At 40.7% G+C, this 21,918-nt stretch overlaps 1 protein-coding gene across 1 annotated transcript in view; it reads right to left on the bottom strand.

Annotated features, from left to right (window-relative positions):
• Nucleotides 1-18,582, bottom strand: part of DYTN (dystrotelin) — a 66,669-nt gene extending 48,087 nt beyond the window's left edge. The window contains 5 exon segments of the mRNA XM_006142465.1: nt 4,443-4,543; nt 5,088-5,173; nt 8,242-8,443; nt 13,341-13,415; nt 18,564-18,582. Of these exon segments, the coding sequence (XP_006142527.1) occupies nt 4,443-4,543; nt 5,088-5,173; nt 8,242-8,443; nt 13,341-13,415; nt 18,564-18,582 (483 nt within the window).
• Nucleotides 18,583-21,918: the final 3,336 nt, after the last annotated feature.

Raw genomic sequence — 21,918 nt, 5'->3', positions numbered from 1 at the left:
TATATATATATATATATACACAGACACACTCTATTGTTTACATAAAATTTGATATGAGAACAGATTTTAAGTGTCTTCATCACCCCTACAGAGATAAAATAGTAACCATGGTGGTGAGGGATGTGTTAATTAATTTGACCATGGTAATCACTGCACAGTGTGTGTGTATGTCAAATCATCACACTGTTCACTTGAATGCATATAATTTGTATTTGTTAATAATATATCAAAAGATACATAAAACAAGGGGTGACTGAGATTTAATATTTTACACAAGATCAAAAAAGTGAATGAACTGATTCTTCCTCCAGATTCCTTGCTCTTTGTTTGAGGGGTTTTCACAAAGCTTCATTACATCTGGACCTTGCATATATTCCAATAGCTCAGTCTATACTATTTCACACAATGGTTTCCATCTTTCAATCAGTCACCATAAGGAGTTCAATGAAGGGTCTAAGCACCCCTTGTGATGGCCAAGATGGCCAGTGATTTGCCTCTGACATTATCTATATGCACAGATACTTGTACCTGTCACCTCCATTTATTCCCATTCGGTCACCTGTCCTAATTCCATGTCTGATGTCTTCTACAGCACAGGCTGTCAGCAGGCATTGCCTGCAAGTGCAGAACTAATCTCAAAGAACCCCCTGCTGAGTCCATCAACTCGAATAAACATTCCTCTAATCAGGAAAGTGGCACTTAGAGCCTCTTTGCTGACAATTAGCCAGGCAGAAGTCGACAAACATTTGTGTAATAGTGACAAGATGGCTTGTACTTTAAATTGATAATAACCCTGTCATCAGTTGAACATAAGTAACTACTCCCTATGTTATTTGGCCTTTGTCTGAAAAAATATCTCATTGCCCATGTTTTGGCCTGTGAGTGCTAGTGAACTCACTGGGCCACTTGTTTAGATCGTGTTTCTGACTCAATATTCAGCCTCCTCTGGTGTCCTTGAGCCCTGGGAAAGGAGTTTTATATAGGTGAAATAAGGGAGGTGGATAATGAGGAGCTGACCCCAGTGACGCATGTCATTCTAACACCAGTGAAAAGAAAATTCACATCCATAGTGGGTTCTAACCTACATTTTTGCTTTTAAGTGTTTACATAAAGATCTTTGAAGATTAATTGCCCATTTGACTAATTTTTTGCAGGTGTTCTATGGAAGAATTAGATGTGGCTAGATGGCATGCTGGCAGAGGCAGACCCACTTGAAATGATAATTAGGATACTTAGGGGGAGATCTGAATCACATGGTAGTGCCTGGAATTTTCTATGGGAATCCATCTCTAAGTCCATAATGGAATTCAATGGGATAATAATTTGCTATGCAAATCTCTGCCTCCCTAACAGCTTCTTCAGGAGCATACTAATGCAAGGGGTGTGGGTTGGGGGTGGAGAGGGAACGCTGTGAGAGCTGCTTTTTCAGCATATCATTGACCTTAGTTGAGCCTAGACAAGGTTAGGTTTTCAGGCTCAATGGGCTGGGGACTGGCCTGGAGCCAGTGGTGGTAGAACACAAGGAGAAAGAAAATGGCCCTCCACTGGAGAGAGAAAGAGAGAGAGACAGCGAGAAATCACCCTCCCCACCTAGACAGGATGGTCATGTCACAATTGCTTCTCTTCCATTCTCCATTTTCCTCTCAGGATCTTGTGCATGCACACACATGCACAGAGTGTGTTTTAAGCAGTGGGTCCAGGACTTGAACCATGGTTGACTATGTGGAAGTCCAGCGATGAAACTATTACGCCGTCTGCTGGTCCCCGCATCCTCTTTCTAATCACACTAGTACTAGTCTGACTGCATAGATGGATGCACAGGTTTTCCTGCCCTCCCCATCTTCCCACCAGTGTGAGTTCTGAGACTTGGGATTATTAGTTAGAACCTGAGCTATGGTTGCTCCCCGAGAAAGGCCTGAGAGGCAGCACAGAATGGAGGTGGGATCTATAGGATGCCATAACCACCAGAATAGCTCAGACATATGGGACTTTTTTTTTGTTTTAATTCTTTTAAGAACGATTTATTTAACTTTATTTATTTATTATGATTTTTTAATTTGCTATAGGGCATGATATGTTCTCATCAGGGAGAGAGAGAAAGTGAGAATGCAAGTTGCCAAGTCTGGGACTTGAACTGTGGTCAGTCATGTGGGAGTTCAGCATCTTAACCACCACGCCACTTGCTGGTCCCCTGATTTTTAACCTTATAAATATAACTTGAAGAATATATATTGCTTCATAGAAGAAATATGAATATTTTAAATATTGTTTAGAATTTAAGTATTAATTATTGTGATGGAGATGAACATAAAATATTAACATTAAAACCAAGTCAAAGCAAGGATAATTTGAGCTAAGTTTTTCTAACCCATATTCCCTGTCCCAGAGATCTTGATCATCTTCTTCTTTGCCCTCCAGCTCCATGACTATCCCCAGTTCAACATCACTGACCCAGGGCCAGGAGAAAAAGATCACAGAGAATTTTCTCTGACAACACAGTTTGGGGACTTCATAGGGGCTGGAAGAGGAACAGAGATATCCTCCAAAGAAGGGTAAAGGTACATACGTAGCTTGACAGCTGCTTACGCACAGATAACCTGGAACCCGTTCAATCCTTTAGCGGAAGTTCCTGCTTGGTTCCATCATTTTAACAGTTAAGAAGCATATTTACTTTAAGCAAGTTACATTCCCTTGAAAAAACAATATCAAGTTTATAATTCTTTTTTTTTTTTGGAGAGGTTTTTGCTATAGGGCATGTGCTCGCCAAAAAGACAGAGAGAGACAGAAAGACAGAACGTGAGAAATCACCCTCCAGGGAAATGGCCACACCACAATCCCTTCTCCTCCATTCTCCTCTCGGGATCTTGGGCTTGCGCGCACACGCGCCGGCGTTGAGTTTAAGCCACCGGATCCGAAACTCGAACTGCGGTCGACTACATGGGAGTCCAGCGACACAGCCATTACACTAACTGCTGGTTCCAAGTTTATAATTCTTCAAACACAGGAATTGATGGAACATATAATGATTTCTTCTATATAGTCCTTAAGCATTTACCAAGGGATTTTAAGATCGGGCACAGCTCAGGGCACTGGGTATACAAACACGAATGCAATGACAGTTCTTGTTCTTGAGAAATGGTCCAGTGAGGAGGGATCTAACACCATTTGCTAAGTGTTGTAACAAGGTTACGCCTAGGGAGTTAAAGAAGCTTTGAGTGAAGATGTGATTAATACTGACTGATTTTGAAAGATGAATAATGTTTGTCAGGTAAAAGGATTGGTGATGGTGTTGGAAGTAATGGAACTGCAGAAGTTGGGCCTGGAGAACTTGGTGCATGTCGGGCACAGTAAGAATTTTGATATGCAGGAGAGAAAAAGGTATAGGAGTGTTAGGTAAAATTAAACACTTTGGAATAAGCAAAAGAGATACTGGATATCTTTTCAATGGTGAGGATCTGAACCTGCAACGATGTGTCATTGTCTTTGACTAGGCTATTTTACAGGTCGGTTGAGATTAAAGTTAACTTGTAGAACACTAATAGCAATACAAATAATTCTTGCCTGTAGACATGCCAATAAATTCTGTTCTAGTGGAGGGACAATCCTCTCCTCCCAAAGCCAGTTTTACTTCCATCTGTAAATTCATTTTACTATTTCTAGTCCACCAATTTTGCTATAATTTTTTTTCCCTTTCAACTAGTTGTAACGTCTCATAGGTGCCTTCTTTTAATTAATGAATTAAATAGCTTTTTTAGACATATTTTCCTTTCACATTTGTTTGAGAATTATGATTCTGCTTCTTTTTAAAAAGAAGGGAATTGGGTCAAGTCATGACAGCTTTGCTTGCAGAACTAAGAAGTTTAGGCTTTAGGCTAGACTTGAATGGCCAATGAAGAATTTTAGACATGGAGCACATTTGCATTTTAGAAAGGTCACTTGCTTACATGGAAGAAAAGTTAATGAAGAGGGAGATTTAAGCTAGAGAAACAAGACACAATTGTAGTAAATCAGACTCAAGTTCATGGGGTGTTGTACTCACATAATAGCGGTGGTTATAGAAGTTGCATGGAGAACTACACAAAGGGAGAATTGACATTATGATTAATGTCTTTAATAATTAATGCATCTAATACAACTGAAGCAAATTTAGAATTTTTATTTAAGAGACTTTTGCTATAGGGTGCATATACTCACCAGAGACAGAGAGACAAAGAGAGAGAAAATGAGAAATTGACCCCAAGAGGGCATGGCCATGTCACAGTCCCGTCTCCTCCATTCTCCTCTTGGGATTTTGGGCATGCACACACGTGTGCGTGGTATGAATTTCATGCCTCTGGGTCCAGGACTCAAATGGCAGTTGTCCATGTGGGAGCCCAGCAATGTAACCACTACACCACCTGCTGCCCCCACAAATTTAGAATAATGAAATATTAGGTATTTACCAGCTGTAGATCTGTGAGTAGGTTTCTCAACATCCTTCGAGTCATGCGTGTCCCAGGATCATAAATGCCCCTGCTATTTTTTGCATAGAGCTGAAAAAGAGCTAGACATGTAGGAAGAAAAATAAATATTTACACTGAATACTTGCAAAATACCTTTGAGGAGTGTATGCTTTGCACTCATCGTTTCTTTGTGAGTATGAAGGGAAAGGGGAAGGGCATAATTATCTGCTTGCTTTTCTGAAGGCCTTCCAAACTAGCTGATGGGATAACTAAAGAAAATCATTCACTTTCAACCCCTTGACAATACAGTGCATCTATGGTGAAGATCATGAGGTTGATAAACAATAGTGTGGGATCATCCCGATATTTAAAGAAAAAACAATTACTGGGGTCTGAAGAGTCTCTAAACAAATGCATATCAAGGACAACATAAAATAAGTAATTCTAAAACACAGATTTTAAAATATTTTATATTTTCCAACTCTTACACATTTTTTCTTCAAAAAAAACCACGGAAGACGTGCTGAGTACATGCTAAAGAAGAAGAACCATGGCAATGGGGGTAGAGGAAAGTGAACAAGGTAACGGGGTGGGGATTTGGAGGTCACTGCAGATTTGGACACTCAAAACACTGACACAACTTACCTCTGTACTTCGTGAGAGGACTGTCCCCTGAGAGGGCAATTAGGGCAGCAACCACAGGCACGAGCTTCAGAAAACCCGTCCCTGCACTGCATCGTCAACGACACACAGACGAGAATGGGAAGGGTAGGGTTATTGTTGGTGAAGTGTTTAAGAAAAGCCATAGCTTTCATGGTCATTCCAGTACGGTGTTAAAAGTCCTAGCTTTCAGGACCAAAGCAGATGGCATAGTGGTTATGTCACTAGTCTCCCATGAAGTTGACAACAGTTTGAGTTCCAGGCCTGGTGGGTTAAAACTCAGTGTGTGTGTCCAAAATCCCAAGAGGAGAATGGAGGAGAAGGGATTGTGGTGTGGTCATCCCCCTGGGGGCGATTTCTCGCTTTCTGTCTCTATGTCTCTCTAGCAAGTGCACACTCCCTATTGCAAAAAATAATTATTTTTTTAAGGGAAATTCTAAAATTTGTTTTACAAAACATGTTTAACACTGACACATATACCTGGTAAATACAGTATAGAAAAGGAAATTGCAGTGTAATGCAAAAATTATATATATTTTTTTCTTTTTTTTTTTTTTTTGAGAGGTTTTTGCTATAGGGCGTGCGCACTTGCCAGAAAGACAGAGAAAGACGGAGAGACAAAAAACGAGAAATCACTCGCCTGGAGTGATGGCCATGCCACAATCCCTTCTCCATTCTCCTCTCAGGATCTTGGGCACACACACACACACACACACACGCCCAGGTTGAGTTTAAGCCACCGAGTCAGGACTCGAACTACAGTTGGCTACATAGGAGTCCAGCGACATTGCCATTATGCTAACTGCTGGTCCCAAAAATATTTCTTAAAAAAAAAAAAGTTCTAGCTTTCCATGGTCTCTCTTACTATAGCTAGAATCTTAAAAAAAAAGTTATAACTTTCCATGGTCTCTCTTACTATAGCTAGAATTCGGTAAAAACAGAGCATTGAATGGAAATATTTCACCATTCATTCGTTCATTCATTCAGTAAATATTAATGGGATGACTTCTCCATGCTAAGGGATGCTCTCTATGGAGCAGGCAGTCCCATTTCCTGGAATCCAGACAACAGACACAAGGGATGAAAGGCAGGTAAAGGAGCAAACATTTATGGCGGGGAAAAAAAAAAAAAAAACAAAGCCCACCAGCTCACCAGATGTCACTCAGCACCTAATCATCCTTGGCCTTCTAGCTGCATAGTTTCCAAACTTACCACAGGATAGAATAAGGAAAGCTTCTTCCCATTCACACTCTAAAGTTTTGCTGAAAGTGAACTAACAAAGGCAGATTAATGGAACAGAAAGCATGCGAAGTTTTATTGATGTCCACATAGGTGCACAGGAGTCATACCAAATAAGAACTCAAAGAAGGCCCAGATAGGGGCCAGCAGATAGTGTAGTGGTTATGTTGCTGGACTCCCACATGACCAACTGTGGTTTGAGTCCTGGACCCAATGGCTTGAAAATCACACCAGGTGTGTGTGTGTATGCCCCAGATCCCAGGAGGAGGATGGAGGAGAAGGGATTATGGGGTGGCCATCACCCTTGGAGGCTGATTTTTCACCTTCCCTTTTACTGTCTCTGCCTCTCTTTATTTCCAGCTAGCACATGTGCCCTGTGGCAAAAATCTCTACCAAAAAAAAAAAAAAAAAAGGCCAGCTAGTTGAGGCTGAAATAATCTCTTCATATGAAAGAGGGAGATGGGTAAGTGACTGGGCCCAATGCTCAAGAGATGGTTAGTAAATGATTCTCTTTGGAACAACTTTTTCTCAGATAAGAGAATTCTAGAGAAAACCTCCTGCCCCCATATGCCTGGGGTATGGAAATAAGGGTGAGATTAGAGGGACCTTGTTTCTGAGCAGCTTCTGAGATCTCTCAGCAAGTCCAAGTGCCGTGCTTTGGGGATATTGTTTTCGGAGCCCTCGCACTATAAAACGATCTGTCAGAAGCAGTAGGCCTGTTAGAGACAGGCACTAGTGGTAGAAATGACAGGCAAAGTTTAATATTCAAAGAGGCCAAAATCATGAAAAAATAACTTGAGTATATGTTTATACATGTGAGCATGTGCTTATTCACAAAATTAAAGAATAGATGGTAAACCAGAAAAGAAAGCAACTGTAAGGAATTTGTCCGATAGTTGTTAAAATTGTACTTGTCTCAAGAAGGCAGACTGATGGGTGATTTTTCTTCTTTACTCTTTTTCTCTATTTTCCAAATGTTTTGTCTCCACTATGATTCTTTTAAAAGTTACTTCTAACTTTTTAACTATATGGTCTACTGCGTCAAGACTACATAATGTAAACCAAACTGAGAGAGGATCAGAGGAATATAAACCCTACAGCTCAGTAGGGCACACACACACACACACACACACGTGCATGGCACACACACAAAACCATTGCCTCCAAAGTATAGTCAACCCCTGGGCATGGTCTAAACTGATTTATAGGTTAGCCATCCATACACAGTGTATTCAGCCTTATTCTAGCTCAAACCAAAACAAAAAGAAAATTGACAACGGGTTACAAAGAAATGGACAAAGAAATAAGCTACCAGGGACTCGAGAGCAAAATATAATTATATTTATATTAAAATGTATAATTTCCCCAGTAAAAATTCCTATTTCTTCAGAGTGCAAATGAGTTTGTATGAAAGAAAGAGTAATGTGGATTTTTGTTCTCTTTTTGTTATCCATCCATTCATTTATGTTAGTGAAGCTGATAAACTTCTATTCTTCATTTCTCTCCTTCTGAGTAATACATTTTCAAAAAACAACAGAAAGTAACCCCCCCCCCCCCCCGCCATAGAGCCTGTACACTCACTGGAAAGAAACAGAGAGAAGAAAGTGAGAAATCACCCCCAGGGAGAAAGTGACCATGCCACAATCCTTTCTCCTTCATTTTCTTCTCAGGATTTTGGGCACACATGCACAAACACACGCCTGGCATGATTTTCAAGAAGCAGGTCTAGGACTCGAACCACGGTCAGTCACGGAGTAGTCCAGTGCCTTAACCACCACGACACCTGCTGACCCTTAGAAAGACTTATTATGTGCCAGTCTGTAAGAAGGTGTTAGAAAGCACAATGATTACCGGCCAGTGGCAACTCTACATAGCCCTGGAGTCACAGTGTGACCCTTACCTGTCATACACTGTGGTGAGAAGGCTGAGAGTGAGTTCCGAAGCTCTGGAACGGATCAGTCCTGGCTTTTCCACCCCGGCTCTCTGAAACAGCTCTTGGAGAGCCTGAGAAAGCTGCTGCACAGGAAGGGAACTCTCCCTCGCTTCCCAGAAACTTTGATGTAGTAGGACAGACCAAATCAGGGAGCTGTCGATCAAGTCCACTGTGGAGAGCAAAGGAAGAACTGAGGCTGATTTTCTAATGGGAGAATAGGCTTACAATAGACCAAATATCATTTTCTCTCTCTTTTTTGAGAGGTTTTTGCTATAGGGTGCGTGCACTCGCCAGAAAGACAGACAGAAAGGGAGAAATCACCCTCTAGGGGGATGGCCTCATTGCAGTCTCTTCTCCATTCTCCTCCTGGGATCTTGGGCATGCACGCACATGCACCCAGCATGAGTTTAAGTTACTGGCTCCGGGACGTGAGCGATGGTCGACTACATGGGAGTCCAGCAATGAAGCCATTATGGCATCTGCTGGTCCCAAGCCATTTAGAGTTTAACTGAGACCATCATTTTATGGAATCTATTTAAAGAGCATAAAATATGAGCATTATGTAGACATATATCTCTTGTGCATAAATCAGGTATCCCCTCATCAGATGTGTCTGCTTGCTGGAGAGAGAGAGGGAGAGAGAGAGAGAGAGAGAAAGAGAGGAGAAGTGAGAAATCCCCTCCCCCCCCAGGGGAATGGCCATACCACAGTCCCTTCTCCATTCTCCTCTCAGGACTTTGGGAACACACCCGTATGCACCCGGTGGTTTTTCAAGCTGCCAAGTCTGAGACTTGAACCGTAGAGTTGGCTATGTGGGATCCAGTGCCTTACCACCATGTTACCGCTGACTCTCAATCATTACTGGTCTAACAGTTGATTTTATTTTGAAAAAGTGCATCTGTGAGTAATACATAGTTATAACAGAACTACTAGTACAACTTCTAGGATGTTGCTTTATAGAATAAATTTACAAGAAATAAGAAATAAAAATTAAGTCTTCCAAAGCACGTAAGACACTGCCGGGAAAAGATGGAGACACGTCTTTACACTCTCTATGAAGTGGATTGAGCCAATTCACCTATGCTCAAATGTAGTTTTTTCTGTCTGTACTCTACTTTCAGAAGGAATGCAGAGTGTTACAATGCAATTGTCACAGTAAAAACAATCTTTATGAAGGAGCACTTACAGAATTACCAGACTCTTGTCCCACCTTGCCTCTGTAATATCACTTTTTTAAAAAAGAACTATTTAATTTTATTTATTTTTATTATTACTATAATTTGCTACAGTACATTTGTGGTCACCAGAAAGAGAGAGAGAGAGAGAGAGAGAGAGAGAGAGAGAGAGAGGAAGTGAGAAAGCAAGCTGCCAGGTCCAGGACTTGAACAATAGTCGGACATGTGGCAATCGAGCACCCTAACCACCATGCTACCTGCTGGCCCCCATAATATCACTTTTTTTTTATCTTTCTTTCATCAGTGTTATTGTCTAGAAAGGCACTTAATAAAACTAGAGTTACTTACAAAGAGTAATGGTTTATTTCTCGTATATGTTTTTACCATCGTCTCCTAAAAATTTTACAAGGCAATGGAGAGAAAGAAATAGAGCTAGCCCTATAGCTTCTTGCAGAGAGAAGATGACAGACAAAATTAATAAACACCCACTTGTCTGGGAGCTGGCGATGTCAAGACCACCAGGAGCTGCTGGCATTTAAAATGCCTTAGCCTGTGAAACGATAAATCCTGTGAGTCTCTTTACTTCGTAAATCAGCCTCACAGATAAGAAATCTAGCAAGTGTAATAAAAATTTTTATTTGTTCTCTGATATTGCTTTTAAGAGGAGAGTCTAAGGAATAGAGGAGCAGGTTTCGAGAATGTGACTTAAATCCAAGCCTGGCTGCTGGTGGTGAAGGTCGTAAAACCTGTATCGTTATCCCATCACAAAACCTATCACCTCTGGCTGGCATTCCGAGGACAGGGCGTCTCTGTCTTTGGCTAAGAGTTCTAGATGACACCAAACCAGATAATGGTGGTGTCCATTAATCTTACCACAAGATGTATGCAGCAATGTGCTCCAGATCCTATTACGTAGGGTTCATGTTACATTTTATTTCAGTGGGTTTTTTTTTTGTTTGTTTGTTTTAAATGTTTGTTTGCACCTCTTTTCTAGGTAGATTTTTTTCAATCACTGATTTTATGGATTGTTACTATGTCCCATGAGTATTCAAATTCACTATTCCTGAAGCTGGGGATAATAAAAATAGTTCAAAATGTGCACTCAGCTATGGTATTGCACATGCCCAGGCATTCATGATGCAGACTTATATGAACATTTGCTGCTAACATTTGTAATGGATTTCAGTGAAATAACAGAATTGGGGGTGGATTTTTCGCTATTATATTCTGCTTTTGTTCATCCCTGGAAGAATAAATAATAAGTGAGTTTATTTGTCTAGAGCAGTTACTGAAAAAAGAAAAGCAGAACTTTTGGGCCAGAAGGTGGCATAGAGGTTAAGGCAGTGGATTCCACATGGCCAACTCTGTGGTTCAAATTCTGAACCTGGAGGTTCGAAAATCACATGGGCGCATGTGTGTGTGTGCCCCAAATCCTGTGCTCTGAGAAACTGGAAGAGAAGGGATTGCAGTGTGGCCATCCCCCCGGAGGGTGGTTTTTCACTTTCTCTCTCTATTTGTCTCTGGTGAATGCAAGCACTCTATAGCAAAACTGAAACAAACAAACAAAACTTTTAAAGCCAAAAATCCCTTCTTTAAAAGATACCAGGGACTAGCAGGAGGCATGATGGTTGGGGCATTGGACTCCCACAGGGCTGACCACAGTTTGGACCTGGCAGCTTGCTTTCTCACTTTCCCTTTTTCTCTCTTTCTGTTTAAATTAATAATAATAATAACAAATAAAGTTAAATAAATAAATAATTTCTTTTAAAAAATAAACTTATATAAAATTACAGTGTGGAAAATGGAAGATTAGAGAGTTGTTCCTTTGGAGGACATGGTCTCAGGGTTTTCCCATTCTGCCTGTACCACCTCATCCCACCTTGCTAATCCTCTTCTGCTCAGCCTCACCTTCATGTATACTTTGTAAAAGCACCACTTGAAAACCACTGGTCTGTGTAACTTCGTAAGCAGAAAGAACAAAATTTTTAAAAAATTCAACCTTCTATAGAAATATTATATATGCAACACAACTTGTTTTAGGTCTAATGTAACAAGTGTCAGAAATCATTTTACACTTCATTACATGTAAAAAAGCAATTTTTAGTGACCAGCAGTTGGCATAATGGCTATGTTGTTGGACTCCCATGTAGTCGACCGTGGTTCGAGTCCTGGACCAGGTGGCTTAAACACATGCTGGGCACGTGTCCGTGCCCAAGATCCTGACAGGAGAATGGAGGAGAAGGGATTGTGCCGTAGCCATCCCCCCGGAGGGGGTGGGGGATGATTTCTCGCTTTCTGTCTCTGTCTCATTCTGTATTTCTGGAGAGCATACATGCCCTATAGCCAAAACCTCTCAAACAAACAAACAAAAAACAACTTTTATAAAGAACTAGTTAAAATAAATAATTTTAGGGGCCAGCAGGTGGGTGGTGGTTAAGGCTCTGGACTTTTACGTAGTTGACTGCAGTTTAAGTCCTGGACCTGGAATCTTGAAAATCACGCCAAGCACGTGTCTGTTGTGTGCCCAAAATCCTGAGAGGAGACTGGAGAAGAGATTGTGGTGTGACCATGATCTCTAGGAGGTGAGTTTTCACTTCCCTTCTCTCTTTCTCTTTCTCTGACAAGCACATGTGCCTTGTGGAAAAATCCTTGGGAAAAATAAAAACAATAACTTTAGATAGACTAAATGCCTGTTGTTGTTTTTTATAGTTAGAGCTGAATTTATTTTATTTTGGAGAATTTTTACAAGAATATATATATATATATATTTATTGCCAGAGTGTGTGTGCACTTGCGAGAGAGAGAGAGAGAGCGAGTGAGCATACCCATCTATGGTCATGCCACAGTCCTTTCTCTTCCATTGTTCCATACCATCAGGATTAGGGACCCAGTGTATTTTTCAAGCCTCAGTGCTGGGATTCAAACCACAGTTTGGCCATGGAGGACCTGGCTCCCCATGCACTGTGCTATGAGGCTAACCCAGAGGATAAATGTTTTTATCATATTTTACCTTACTTTGCCTAGATAACAGCATGGGGGGGGCATAGCATTTGATCATATACAAATTTAATGCAAAAGCATTTGTCAGAGAATTCTCTAGCTAGTTTTAAAATTTATGGCCCACGGATTATTCATTTGAACCTATTTTGGCATGTTCAGATATAAAAGAGGTCCAACTTGAAAATGTAAATCTTATTTGGTAGAAGGAATTTAAATTTTTTATACTCCAATCTACAAATTCAGGTTCTAAGCTAACTGTTTAAGCTAATTTTATTCTATGTTGATATTCATATCCTGAAAAAGAAACCAATTTTTTTTTCTAGAAGAAAAGTAGAAAAAAAAAAAAAAGCTACAAATGGGTTGAATGCACACAACAGACACCAACTCTCCTCACATCCCATGCCCATCCCACCCGGCCACTGGTCATCTTCTCTGTTACAAATGGGCTAAGAGTGAGGCCCAGTCTCCTAGAGCCCAGCAGTCACTCACATGACAGAGATTTTGCTTTCTCTGTGAATTTTACATCACATATCAGGGACCGATTATTTCAAGTGCTTTATTTATTTATTTATTTTTGTAGAAGTTTTTGCCTTAGGGCGAATGTGCTCACCAGAGAGAGAAACAGAGACAATGAGAGGGAAAGTGAGAAATCATCCTCCAAGGAATATGGCCATGCCACAATCCCTTCTCTCCATTCTCCCACTGGGATCTTGGACACACACACATACACACACACAACACACACACACACACACACACACACCTGGTGTGAGTTTCAAGCTACTGGGTCAGGGACTCGAACCACGGTTGGCCATGTGGTAGTCCAGCAACTTAACTACTAGCCATCTGCAGGTCCCCTATTTCAAGTGTTATAAAAGAACCCATACTTACATTGGCACAGACTTTGCACAGATCGTAATTTGAAGGCTGTCCTATAAATAGAATTCTCAACACTATTAAGAGCATCTGTAAAGAAAACATGAAATATGGACAGAATATTATCTCATTATAGAAATCCCACATGAAGAAAAGGAGTCCTAGAGATCATGGAATCCCACTTTATTTTACAGGTGAGAAAATGAAGATCTCGCTCTCTTTTCTACCTGGAAACTAGTAATAATGCGTTTACACCATTCTAGGGCTCCAGATAAACCCAGAGACTACCCTCCAAACCCACTCAGTGGGGGAGTCCGCCTCCATCTGTCTACTGGTTACATAAAAAGGCAAAGCTTATGAAAGAAGCAGGAAAAACTCTAAATAGACTATAAACTCGATGTGTTCATACGTTTCTATCCTATGTGCATGCATGTATTTACACATATTTGCAAAAGACCCAAAAACTATCCATCCACTCATATATCCAGCCAATATTTATTAAACTCTTACTGTATGCCCCTGTATTCTAGGCCCTTAAAATATAGCAGTTGGCAGATGGAAACCTCCACCCTTGTGGAGCTTAAGTTGGAGGGGCAGTCACCAAATTGTTAACAGTGCATATTTCTGAGTACTAGGATGACAAGATTTTATAGTTATTTTATTCATCTCAGTATTATCTAATTTTTTAAAATTTAAGAGTATATGCCTTCTTTATAATCAGCAAAAAATTATCAGTACACCTTCTTTTTAAATGAATTATTTAATTTAATTTTATTTATTATTATAATTTAATTTGACGAGAGAGAGAGAGAGAGGAGAGAGAAAGAGAGAGAGAGAAGGAAATTGAAAGCAAGCTGCCAGGTTCAGGACTTGAACTGCAGTCAGTCATGTGGGAGTCCAGCGCCTTAACCATCATACCACCTGCCAGCCCCAGTATACCTTCTTTTGAGAGTCACCACCACAATATCAGTTCAACACTGGCCAGCGTTCTGAGCACTTCTTGGTACTGAGTGTGAATTTGTACATTTCACAGTGTAGAAGAGTGCAGAAAGCTCAGAAACCAACTTGGATGTTATGAAAAAACCCTATGCATAGATTTCAGAAATGTATGCGCCAAAATGAACTTGTACCTTAATCCCATTTTACACAAACTTTTTGAGGTACTCTCATACTTATTCTGTGTGTGTGTGTGTGTGTGTGTGTGTGTGTGTGTGGTGTGGTGTGAACACTTAAAATCTATTCTCTTAGCAATTTTATAGACAACAATACATCGATATTAACTATAATTGCCATTTGTACAATCTCTCGATCAGGTTATTAATTTTATAAGGTAATAAAGCCTCTTTGAGCTAAGTTTTCTATCACAAGAAACAGAAATATTTCTAGTAATATAATCTCTAGGGTAGAGAGAACTTGAATGGGGGAGATGTATAGGGAAAGGAATTGGCTTTGACAAGTCCATCGCTCATTCTCTGTGAGGAAGAATGAAAAGATAAAATGATGGGTGTGGGGAAGAGTTCATGTCTGAGCTTCTGTTTTCCTTATGAGACTGAGGCACATTTACTCACTTGAAAGTTAGGAGGAGGTGGTGTGGTAGAAAGCCTCAGGAACATGGGGAGTTAGACTAGTTAAGGCAGGGGAGTGAGTGAGGAGCCCAACCACAAACTTTGGAAAGAACTGACAAGCAACTTTGCATCTCCAATAATTCCTGTGATGATAAATTCCAATGAAATGTACACCAATAATGCTCCTTCTGAGGCAAGGTTTTCACACATAAGCAAGCTCTGAGCCCAAGACACTCTTATATTTTTTTATGCTGAGGAAAGAAGCCTTGAGGAAAATAAAACTATGTTCAAATTTAACGCCAGCTGATTAACATAAAGCTCTAGTGATTGGGAATAAGATGTATGTGTGTTAGGAAAGTTTTGTGACTAGAAACACAGCCAGTTCTTCAGCCAAGCAGGCCCTAAGCAAAAATGAAACAAGAAATTTCTCAGTGGATTTCATTGATTCAAATGTGTGGCAGGGGAATTTACTGTAAAATTATTTTTTCTTGTTCTTGCAGCAATGGAAGAATTGATTTTTTTTAAAGTTTGTTTCTTCCATGAGCAAGAGAGACAGAAAGAGAGAGAGAGAGAGAGAAAGAGAGAGAGAGAGAGACACCTCCAGCTGGGTCCTCGTGCCATGATCCATGCCCAACTTCATTCCGTCCCAGCTCATGAGCACTCATGTACCTCACTTGTTCAAGGAGGTCTCTGGAAGTGAACTTGGAACCTTCCCACAGGAGTCAACCTGCCAGTGTTGTGTTATTGCTATACGTCTGACCACTCCCAGCAATGGGGGAACTTACAGGATGAAAAGGCAATATCTATATGCCCATTCCTATGCATTTTCCAAAGTCTAAGCTCTTTTTACTCCTTTGTGAGATCTAATAGCTTCTTTGTTTTTAAAAGGTCACCCATTCAGGCCTTCATATGATGTGCTGGCCCATCAAAGAATTAATCTGGAGTTTTCCTGGGGTGGGGGTGGGCTGGTGCTTAGACAGGAAGTTGAGAGAATCATGGCTGGGACAAGGGGCCTCGGGGAAGGTTCCCAGGGCTGCCCCTACTAGCAGCTCCCTGAGTGGAGGGTATGGCTGCAGGGTATAATCAGGAGACTAAACTGTAGGCGTGGCAAGGATTTCTATGTTCAGTCTTGATATGGAGTCCCAAGTCTTCACATGAACTCCAAAGCCAAAGTGGTAGCCACAATAAACCTCTGATCAGATGTTCAGGATAAAAATCCTAGAAGTTGCTATCCAAGGGATGGATTTTTCCCAAATTTAACTCAGTCTACATTTCGTACCAAAGTACATTGACTTGATTTTGGTTTGGAAAATGATGTTTCTTGCCCTTGAGTGTGGCAGAGTAAGGCCCTAGCTCTTAAACACACAAGTGTACTTCAAAAAAGTTCATGGTGGGCCAGCAGGTGGTGTGGTGATTAAAGGTGCTGGACTCTCACGTGACCAACCAAGGTTCAAGTTCTGGATCTGGCAGCATTCTCTTTCGCATGTATGTGCCCTATAGAAAATTTTAAAAATAATAACAATAAATTAGTTAAATAATTACTTTAAAAAGTAGTATTTCCTGGGTTGGTAGGTGGCATAATGGTTACATTGCTGGACTCCCACATAGTCCACCACAGTTTGAGTCCTAGACTCAGTGGCTTAAAACTCATGTTGGGCATGTGTGCATGTGTGTCCAAAATCCCTGAGAGAAATCATCTCGATGTGTGTGGGGGTGTGATTTATTGCTTACTGTCTCTCCATTGAGCACACACACTCTATAGCAAAAATCTCTCTTTTAAAAAAAAAGTAGTTATTTCCTATTTTTGAAAAGTTCATGGTAAAATTGAATTAAAGTTTGAGTTTATTTTGAGTTTATTTTTTAAACCCAACATAATTTTATCATAGTACACATTTTCCGTGAACTTTTGGAAGACCCTCTGGTATAGATATTGAGTGCCAGATATTACACTAAGGCCCTGAGGGGTTATGGGTTGCAGAATGGAGATGAAGGCCTCTCCATGAACACACATTGATTCAACGATCAATACAAGATCACCTTAGGTGAACGTGGGCTGTGCCTAAAATTACCACCCAAACAAAGGAATTTGTTAAAGAACACACCACATTTGTTTTTAATTTCTTATTTTTTATACAGTAGCAGACATACCTAAAAACCTATTTCCTCTAAGCATGTTGCTATTCAAAATTTCCTTTTGTTTTACAAATACTTTGTTTTCAGAGAAGAGTCTAATGTTAGAGAATGAGAAAAGTCAGGAAGCCTCTGCCCTGTATCTGATGAAAGAAAACAAGTTGAGAGTAAATACAATAGATTGGAAATCATTTATAAAAGTATAATGCCCAATATTATGTTTCCTCTGGAACTCTGCCAGCTCTTGTGCCCCGGTTCCTCTCCAATGCACCAAATGGATAGAAAGAGTCAGCAAACTGGGCTCTGCAGGCTCCCAGCTGCTGCTCCTGGAGGAGGGGCCGCCCTGTCCCTGCTCCGCCATCTGGCCTGTCGCGCTCCTGTCAAGTTATGCTTTGCAGCATCACCTGATGGAGCTATGCAGCATAGCGTGGCCAGCTGTGACATGGCGCTACATGGAAAATGAATGAGAAGTCCAGGTGAGCCACCGCCAGACCTGCATTCTCAAAGCTTCGTGTAAACTATATTTCTGATGGTGGGAGAAAACCCAAGAAAGGGAGAAATTGCTGCGTATAGCAGACCCCAAACTATGAACCAAGTATTGTAGTTTTAGATGCTTAAAGAAATAAAAATGCAAGTTCCATGTGCTTGTTCATGGAAACAATTTGACTAGCAAATATCTTTTGCTCCCCATTTTCCTTTTTAAAAAAGTATTGGCCTTTTGAATCACTCTTTCTCTGTCCACTCAGGCCTGCTTACCTCTCAGGATTGTACTTTTGCTTGTACTTAATAAACTACCTTTTCCTTTATAAAATATATTTATTTCTTCCAAAAAAGAGAGAGGGGGAGACTAAGCTCCCCGAGCAGGGTTCCAGCATTGCCAATCTCCCAACTCTCTGCCCTCGTGTGGGTTAGAGGCAAGCACATGTATAGGGAACTCAGGGAACTCTCTGGACTTGAACCAGAAGCTTTCCCATATGGAACTGTGTCACATATCTCTGCATACCACCTCTGCACTACCACCCAGCCCCTCCCCTTCTTTTAACTTTCTTTCTTCCACAAGTGAGAGAGGCAAAGAGAGAGAGAAGGAGAGAGAAAGGGAGCGAGGGACGCTCACTAGGCCCCTCACACTGGGATCCACTCCAATCTCAGCCAGCCTGGATCATGGGCATGTGAGTGACTGATGTGTTGTTTGAGGAGGGATGATACTATCTTAAAAATTAGCTATAAAGATAAGTAAAAATATTATAGATGAGACACTTTGCATGTAGTTGAATAGCAATTCGAAATGCAATTATGTTGTTATCAAGTCTTTTGTTGAAATTTTCTTGGTGCTTTGAAGACAATAGTCCAATTATTTCCCCAATACTTTATGAACTTTTGTTTAGAAGGGAGAGAAAGTCACTTCAATCACCTAATAGTTTCTCTTTCAGTCAGACATTTGCCAAATGCCCACTCTTCTTCAACTCAAAGTCTAAGTATAGAACATCTGTGCCTAATTTTTTGGTTTGTGCAATGTGCTTAGACATCTTTCAGTGATACTCACCTTTCTTATCTGGGTCCATTTTATGCATATCTTGGAATAACAGATGGCAAGAGGATCCTTGTGGCTGGAAATGAACCAATGTTTTAGGCATGAGGTTTTTCAGTGGAGATATGGGGGTAGGTAAACTAAAAGGCAATGAAACAATTCATTTTACCTGTAGAACAAAGAACACCAGGTGATCAAGGAAACCGAAACTCTTGGGAAGATAAAAAAATGAAGACCAGGGGCAGAAGCTTCTTGTAATAGCCATACCTCTCAGAAAACTGAGCACAGCTAATTCCATGAATACTGAGAAATGTTGAGACATCATCATTTTAAGAGTGGACTGCATTCTTACTTTAAGAAAATGTAAATGTGCTTGACTTTTAAGGACAAACTTTGAAACTCTTAATTCTTGCATTTCTCATAAACTAGCTAAATAATCATACACACTAAATTTCTTTTCTTTTTTTTTTTTTGGAGAGGTTTTCGCTATAGGGCGCGTGCGCTCACCAGACAGAGACATAGAGACAGAAAGCGAGAAATCACCCCCCAGGGGGGATGGTCACGCCGCAATCCCTTCTCCTCCATTCTCCTCTCGGGATCTTGGGCACACACACACACGCGCCCAGTGTGAGTTTTAAGCCACCAGGTCCAAGACACGAACCACGGTCAACTACATGGGAGTCCAGCGACATAGCCATTATGCTAGCTGCTGGTTCCCCACACTAAATTTCTAATAAATATCCATTTACTGGGACCAGCAGTTAGCGTAATGGTTATGCTGCTGGACTCCCATGTAGTTGACCGTGGTTCGTGTCTTGGACCTGGTGGCTTAAAACTCACACTGGGCGCGTGTGTGTGTGTGCCCAAGATCCCGAGAGGAGAATGGAGGAGAAGGGATTGCAGTGTGGCCATCCCCCCTGGGGGGTGATTTCTCGCTTTCTGTCTCTGTCTTTGTCTCTCTCTGTCTGGCAAGTGCAAAACCTCTAAAAAAATTATCCATTTGCCACATATGTACACATATATATCTGTACTCATAGAGTTCATTCAGTATTTTGGAGGAGTCCAACCCGGTAGGGCCCCAGGATCTGTTTTGAGTCTTTGACTTTATGAGCAAAGCTTAGGTCAAATCAGCACGTTGGCAAGGCCGCTGCTGTATGCCCCCCCTCCCCCCGACTTACCTTACGAGCAAAGCTTGGGTTGACCCAGCATGATGGCAAGGCTGTTGTATGCTCTAGAGACTGTGGTAGCCTTGTTGGGAAGCGATCCTCCTCTGACTCCCTAATATACTACTATAAAAGAATTATATAGCTCTCTTGAGTATGTGATAAGATTTTTCAAAAATGCCCCAACTACTCCCCTTTGCCCTAACCACCTACTGTAAATTACAATGCTCCATCCCTGCGGTCACAATAGAGGGTGTGCTGAAGTTTTATCTAGGCAAAAATTTTCTTGACTTTTGGAAGGCCCTTTAAGATACATTTAACATAAGCTTAAAAATATATATTTTTTTTACATAAAATAGGATTAGGCAAAAACTGGCCCAGGACACCCTCACCCTCACCAAGTAAAATAAATAAATATATTAGGATTCCTTAAATTAACTTTTAAATCCCTATAAAACTATATAAATATCAATCTTTCTTGAGATCCATAAGAACTAATATCTATACTTGAGATTTTTTTTTTTCTCAGCATTGTGTTAAGTAATTACAAGATGGCTGCCACATCAGCTGATAATTATTTCTGCTTGCTGGAACCACTTTCCCGAAACTGCTTTCCATGAAGAACCGCCTACATCAAACGAACAATTGTGAAACTGCAATAGACCCAACCTTAATCTAACCCTGAATGGAACTTATGATCCCTATTGAACTGATAATTAGAACACGTAGCCCCTCTCCCATTTATTTGCATGTATCACATTTTTAATAAAAAGGCACAATAATTCCTGGCAGTTGTCACCCTACAGAGAGCGATCTCTGGGGGGTGTCTGACTGAGGACATGCATTAAAATGGCACCGAGGTCTTAGTCTTCCTTTCCAGTGCCACTTCTGATGAGTCAACCCACCCCCGCCGAAGCTGTATCCCGGCAGTATTTTATTTTAAAAAGAGGAGTTGGTTAGCTACCTTGATCATTGTTTCACATTGCAACTATCATTGAAAAAAATCTGCTTCTATTGCACTTTCAACACAAAGGATGGGTTATGCAATAAGAAATCCTTCTGACGTTCTCAGAAACAGACACACCATGTTTGTCAACATGAGTAGTTGAAAAGTTACATGATAACTAAATCTAAATAGTACTTTTTCTCCTCTTCTAATAAATTAATTAGATTATAAATTACTTGGGTAGATAGTGATCATTTTATAAAGGGAGAAACTAAAGCAAAAGCTGGTTATATTAGTTCTTTAAAAATACAGTAGCGTTAGTGGTCATCTGTAACTTGCCAAAACCTAGGACAATTTCAAAAAATAAAACTTTTTTTTTCAATGTTCTAGTAAGATAAATCAGATTAGAACTCTTCTTTCTAGAAATGCTCCCCTAAGATCTCCCTGAATGCCCAGGTAGGCACACAAGGTCTGGCCTCCTGTGCTGTACACAGTGTAGCCAGAGAGGTCATTTATCTGCCTCCACTCAGTCCTTACCTTTCTGAGTTTCCCTGGAGAAGTGTTTCAGTCAAATATTCCGTATAAATGACATAGCAGTTCTGGCAGAGGGAAAGCTGAGGGAAACCCAATTTCCAAATGCGGCATTTCTATCTAGGGCTGATTATTTGTCCAGATTGCCCAGCAATGGCATGCAAGACAGGGATGTTTGAGGCTGCCCCATCTTTGAAGACTCTCCAAAGCACATTCATTAGTAATAAAGGTCCTGAATAATTTAAGGCCATTTCTACATCTTTGTTTCACAGGGCCATTTCTGTATTCATTTCTTGTGTAGAAGAAAGAGGCAAGTGAAACATCTTTCTGGGTAATAGTGAGAGCAAGTGTTACCATAGAGATGTACAAACAGTAGGAAGTGCTCTATACCCCAGGTAACAGCCTCACCATGAACCACCCAAGATAAGAGTAACCTAGGAATGGAATGTAATTCACTTTAATTCTTTTATAAATACAGAAGAATGGGTACATATTTTATTTATTTTTAATTGCCAGAGGGCACATGCACTTGTCAGGGAGGAGTAGAAAGAGCGGGAAAGCGCCCCCCACAATAGGGCATGATCGTGCCACAATCCCTTCCCCTGTATCTCTCATTCTGTCATGATTCTGGGAACTCATCCATGTGGCCTGTGAGTTTTTTAGCTTTTTCTATAAGGACATGTGTGCTCTCTAGAGAGAGATGAGAGAGAGAGAGGGAGACAGAGGGAAA

The sequence above is a fragment of the Tupaia chinensis genome, unplaced genomic scaffold (genome assembly GCF_000334495.1).
Source record: "Tupaia chinensis unplaced genomic scaffold, TupChi_1.0 Scaffold000076_1, whole genome shotgun sequence".
Lineage (NCBI taxonomy): Eukaryota > Metazoa > Chordata > Mammalia > Scandentia > Tupaiidae > Tupaia > Tupaia belangeri.
This window is presented reverse-complemented; position numbering and strand designations above follow the sequence as displayed.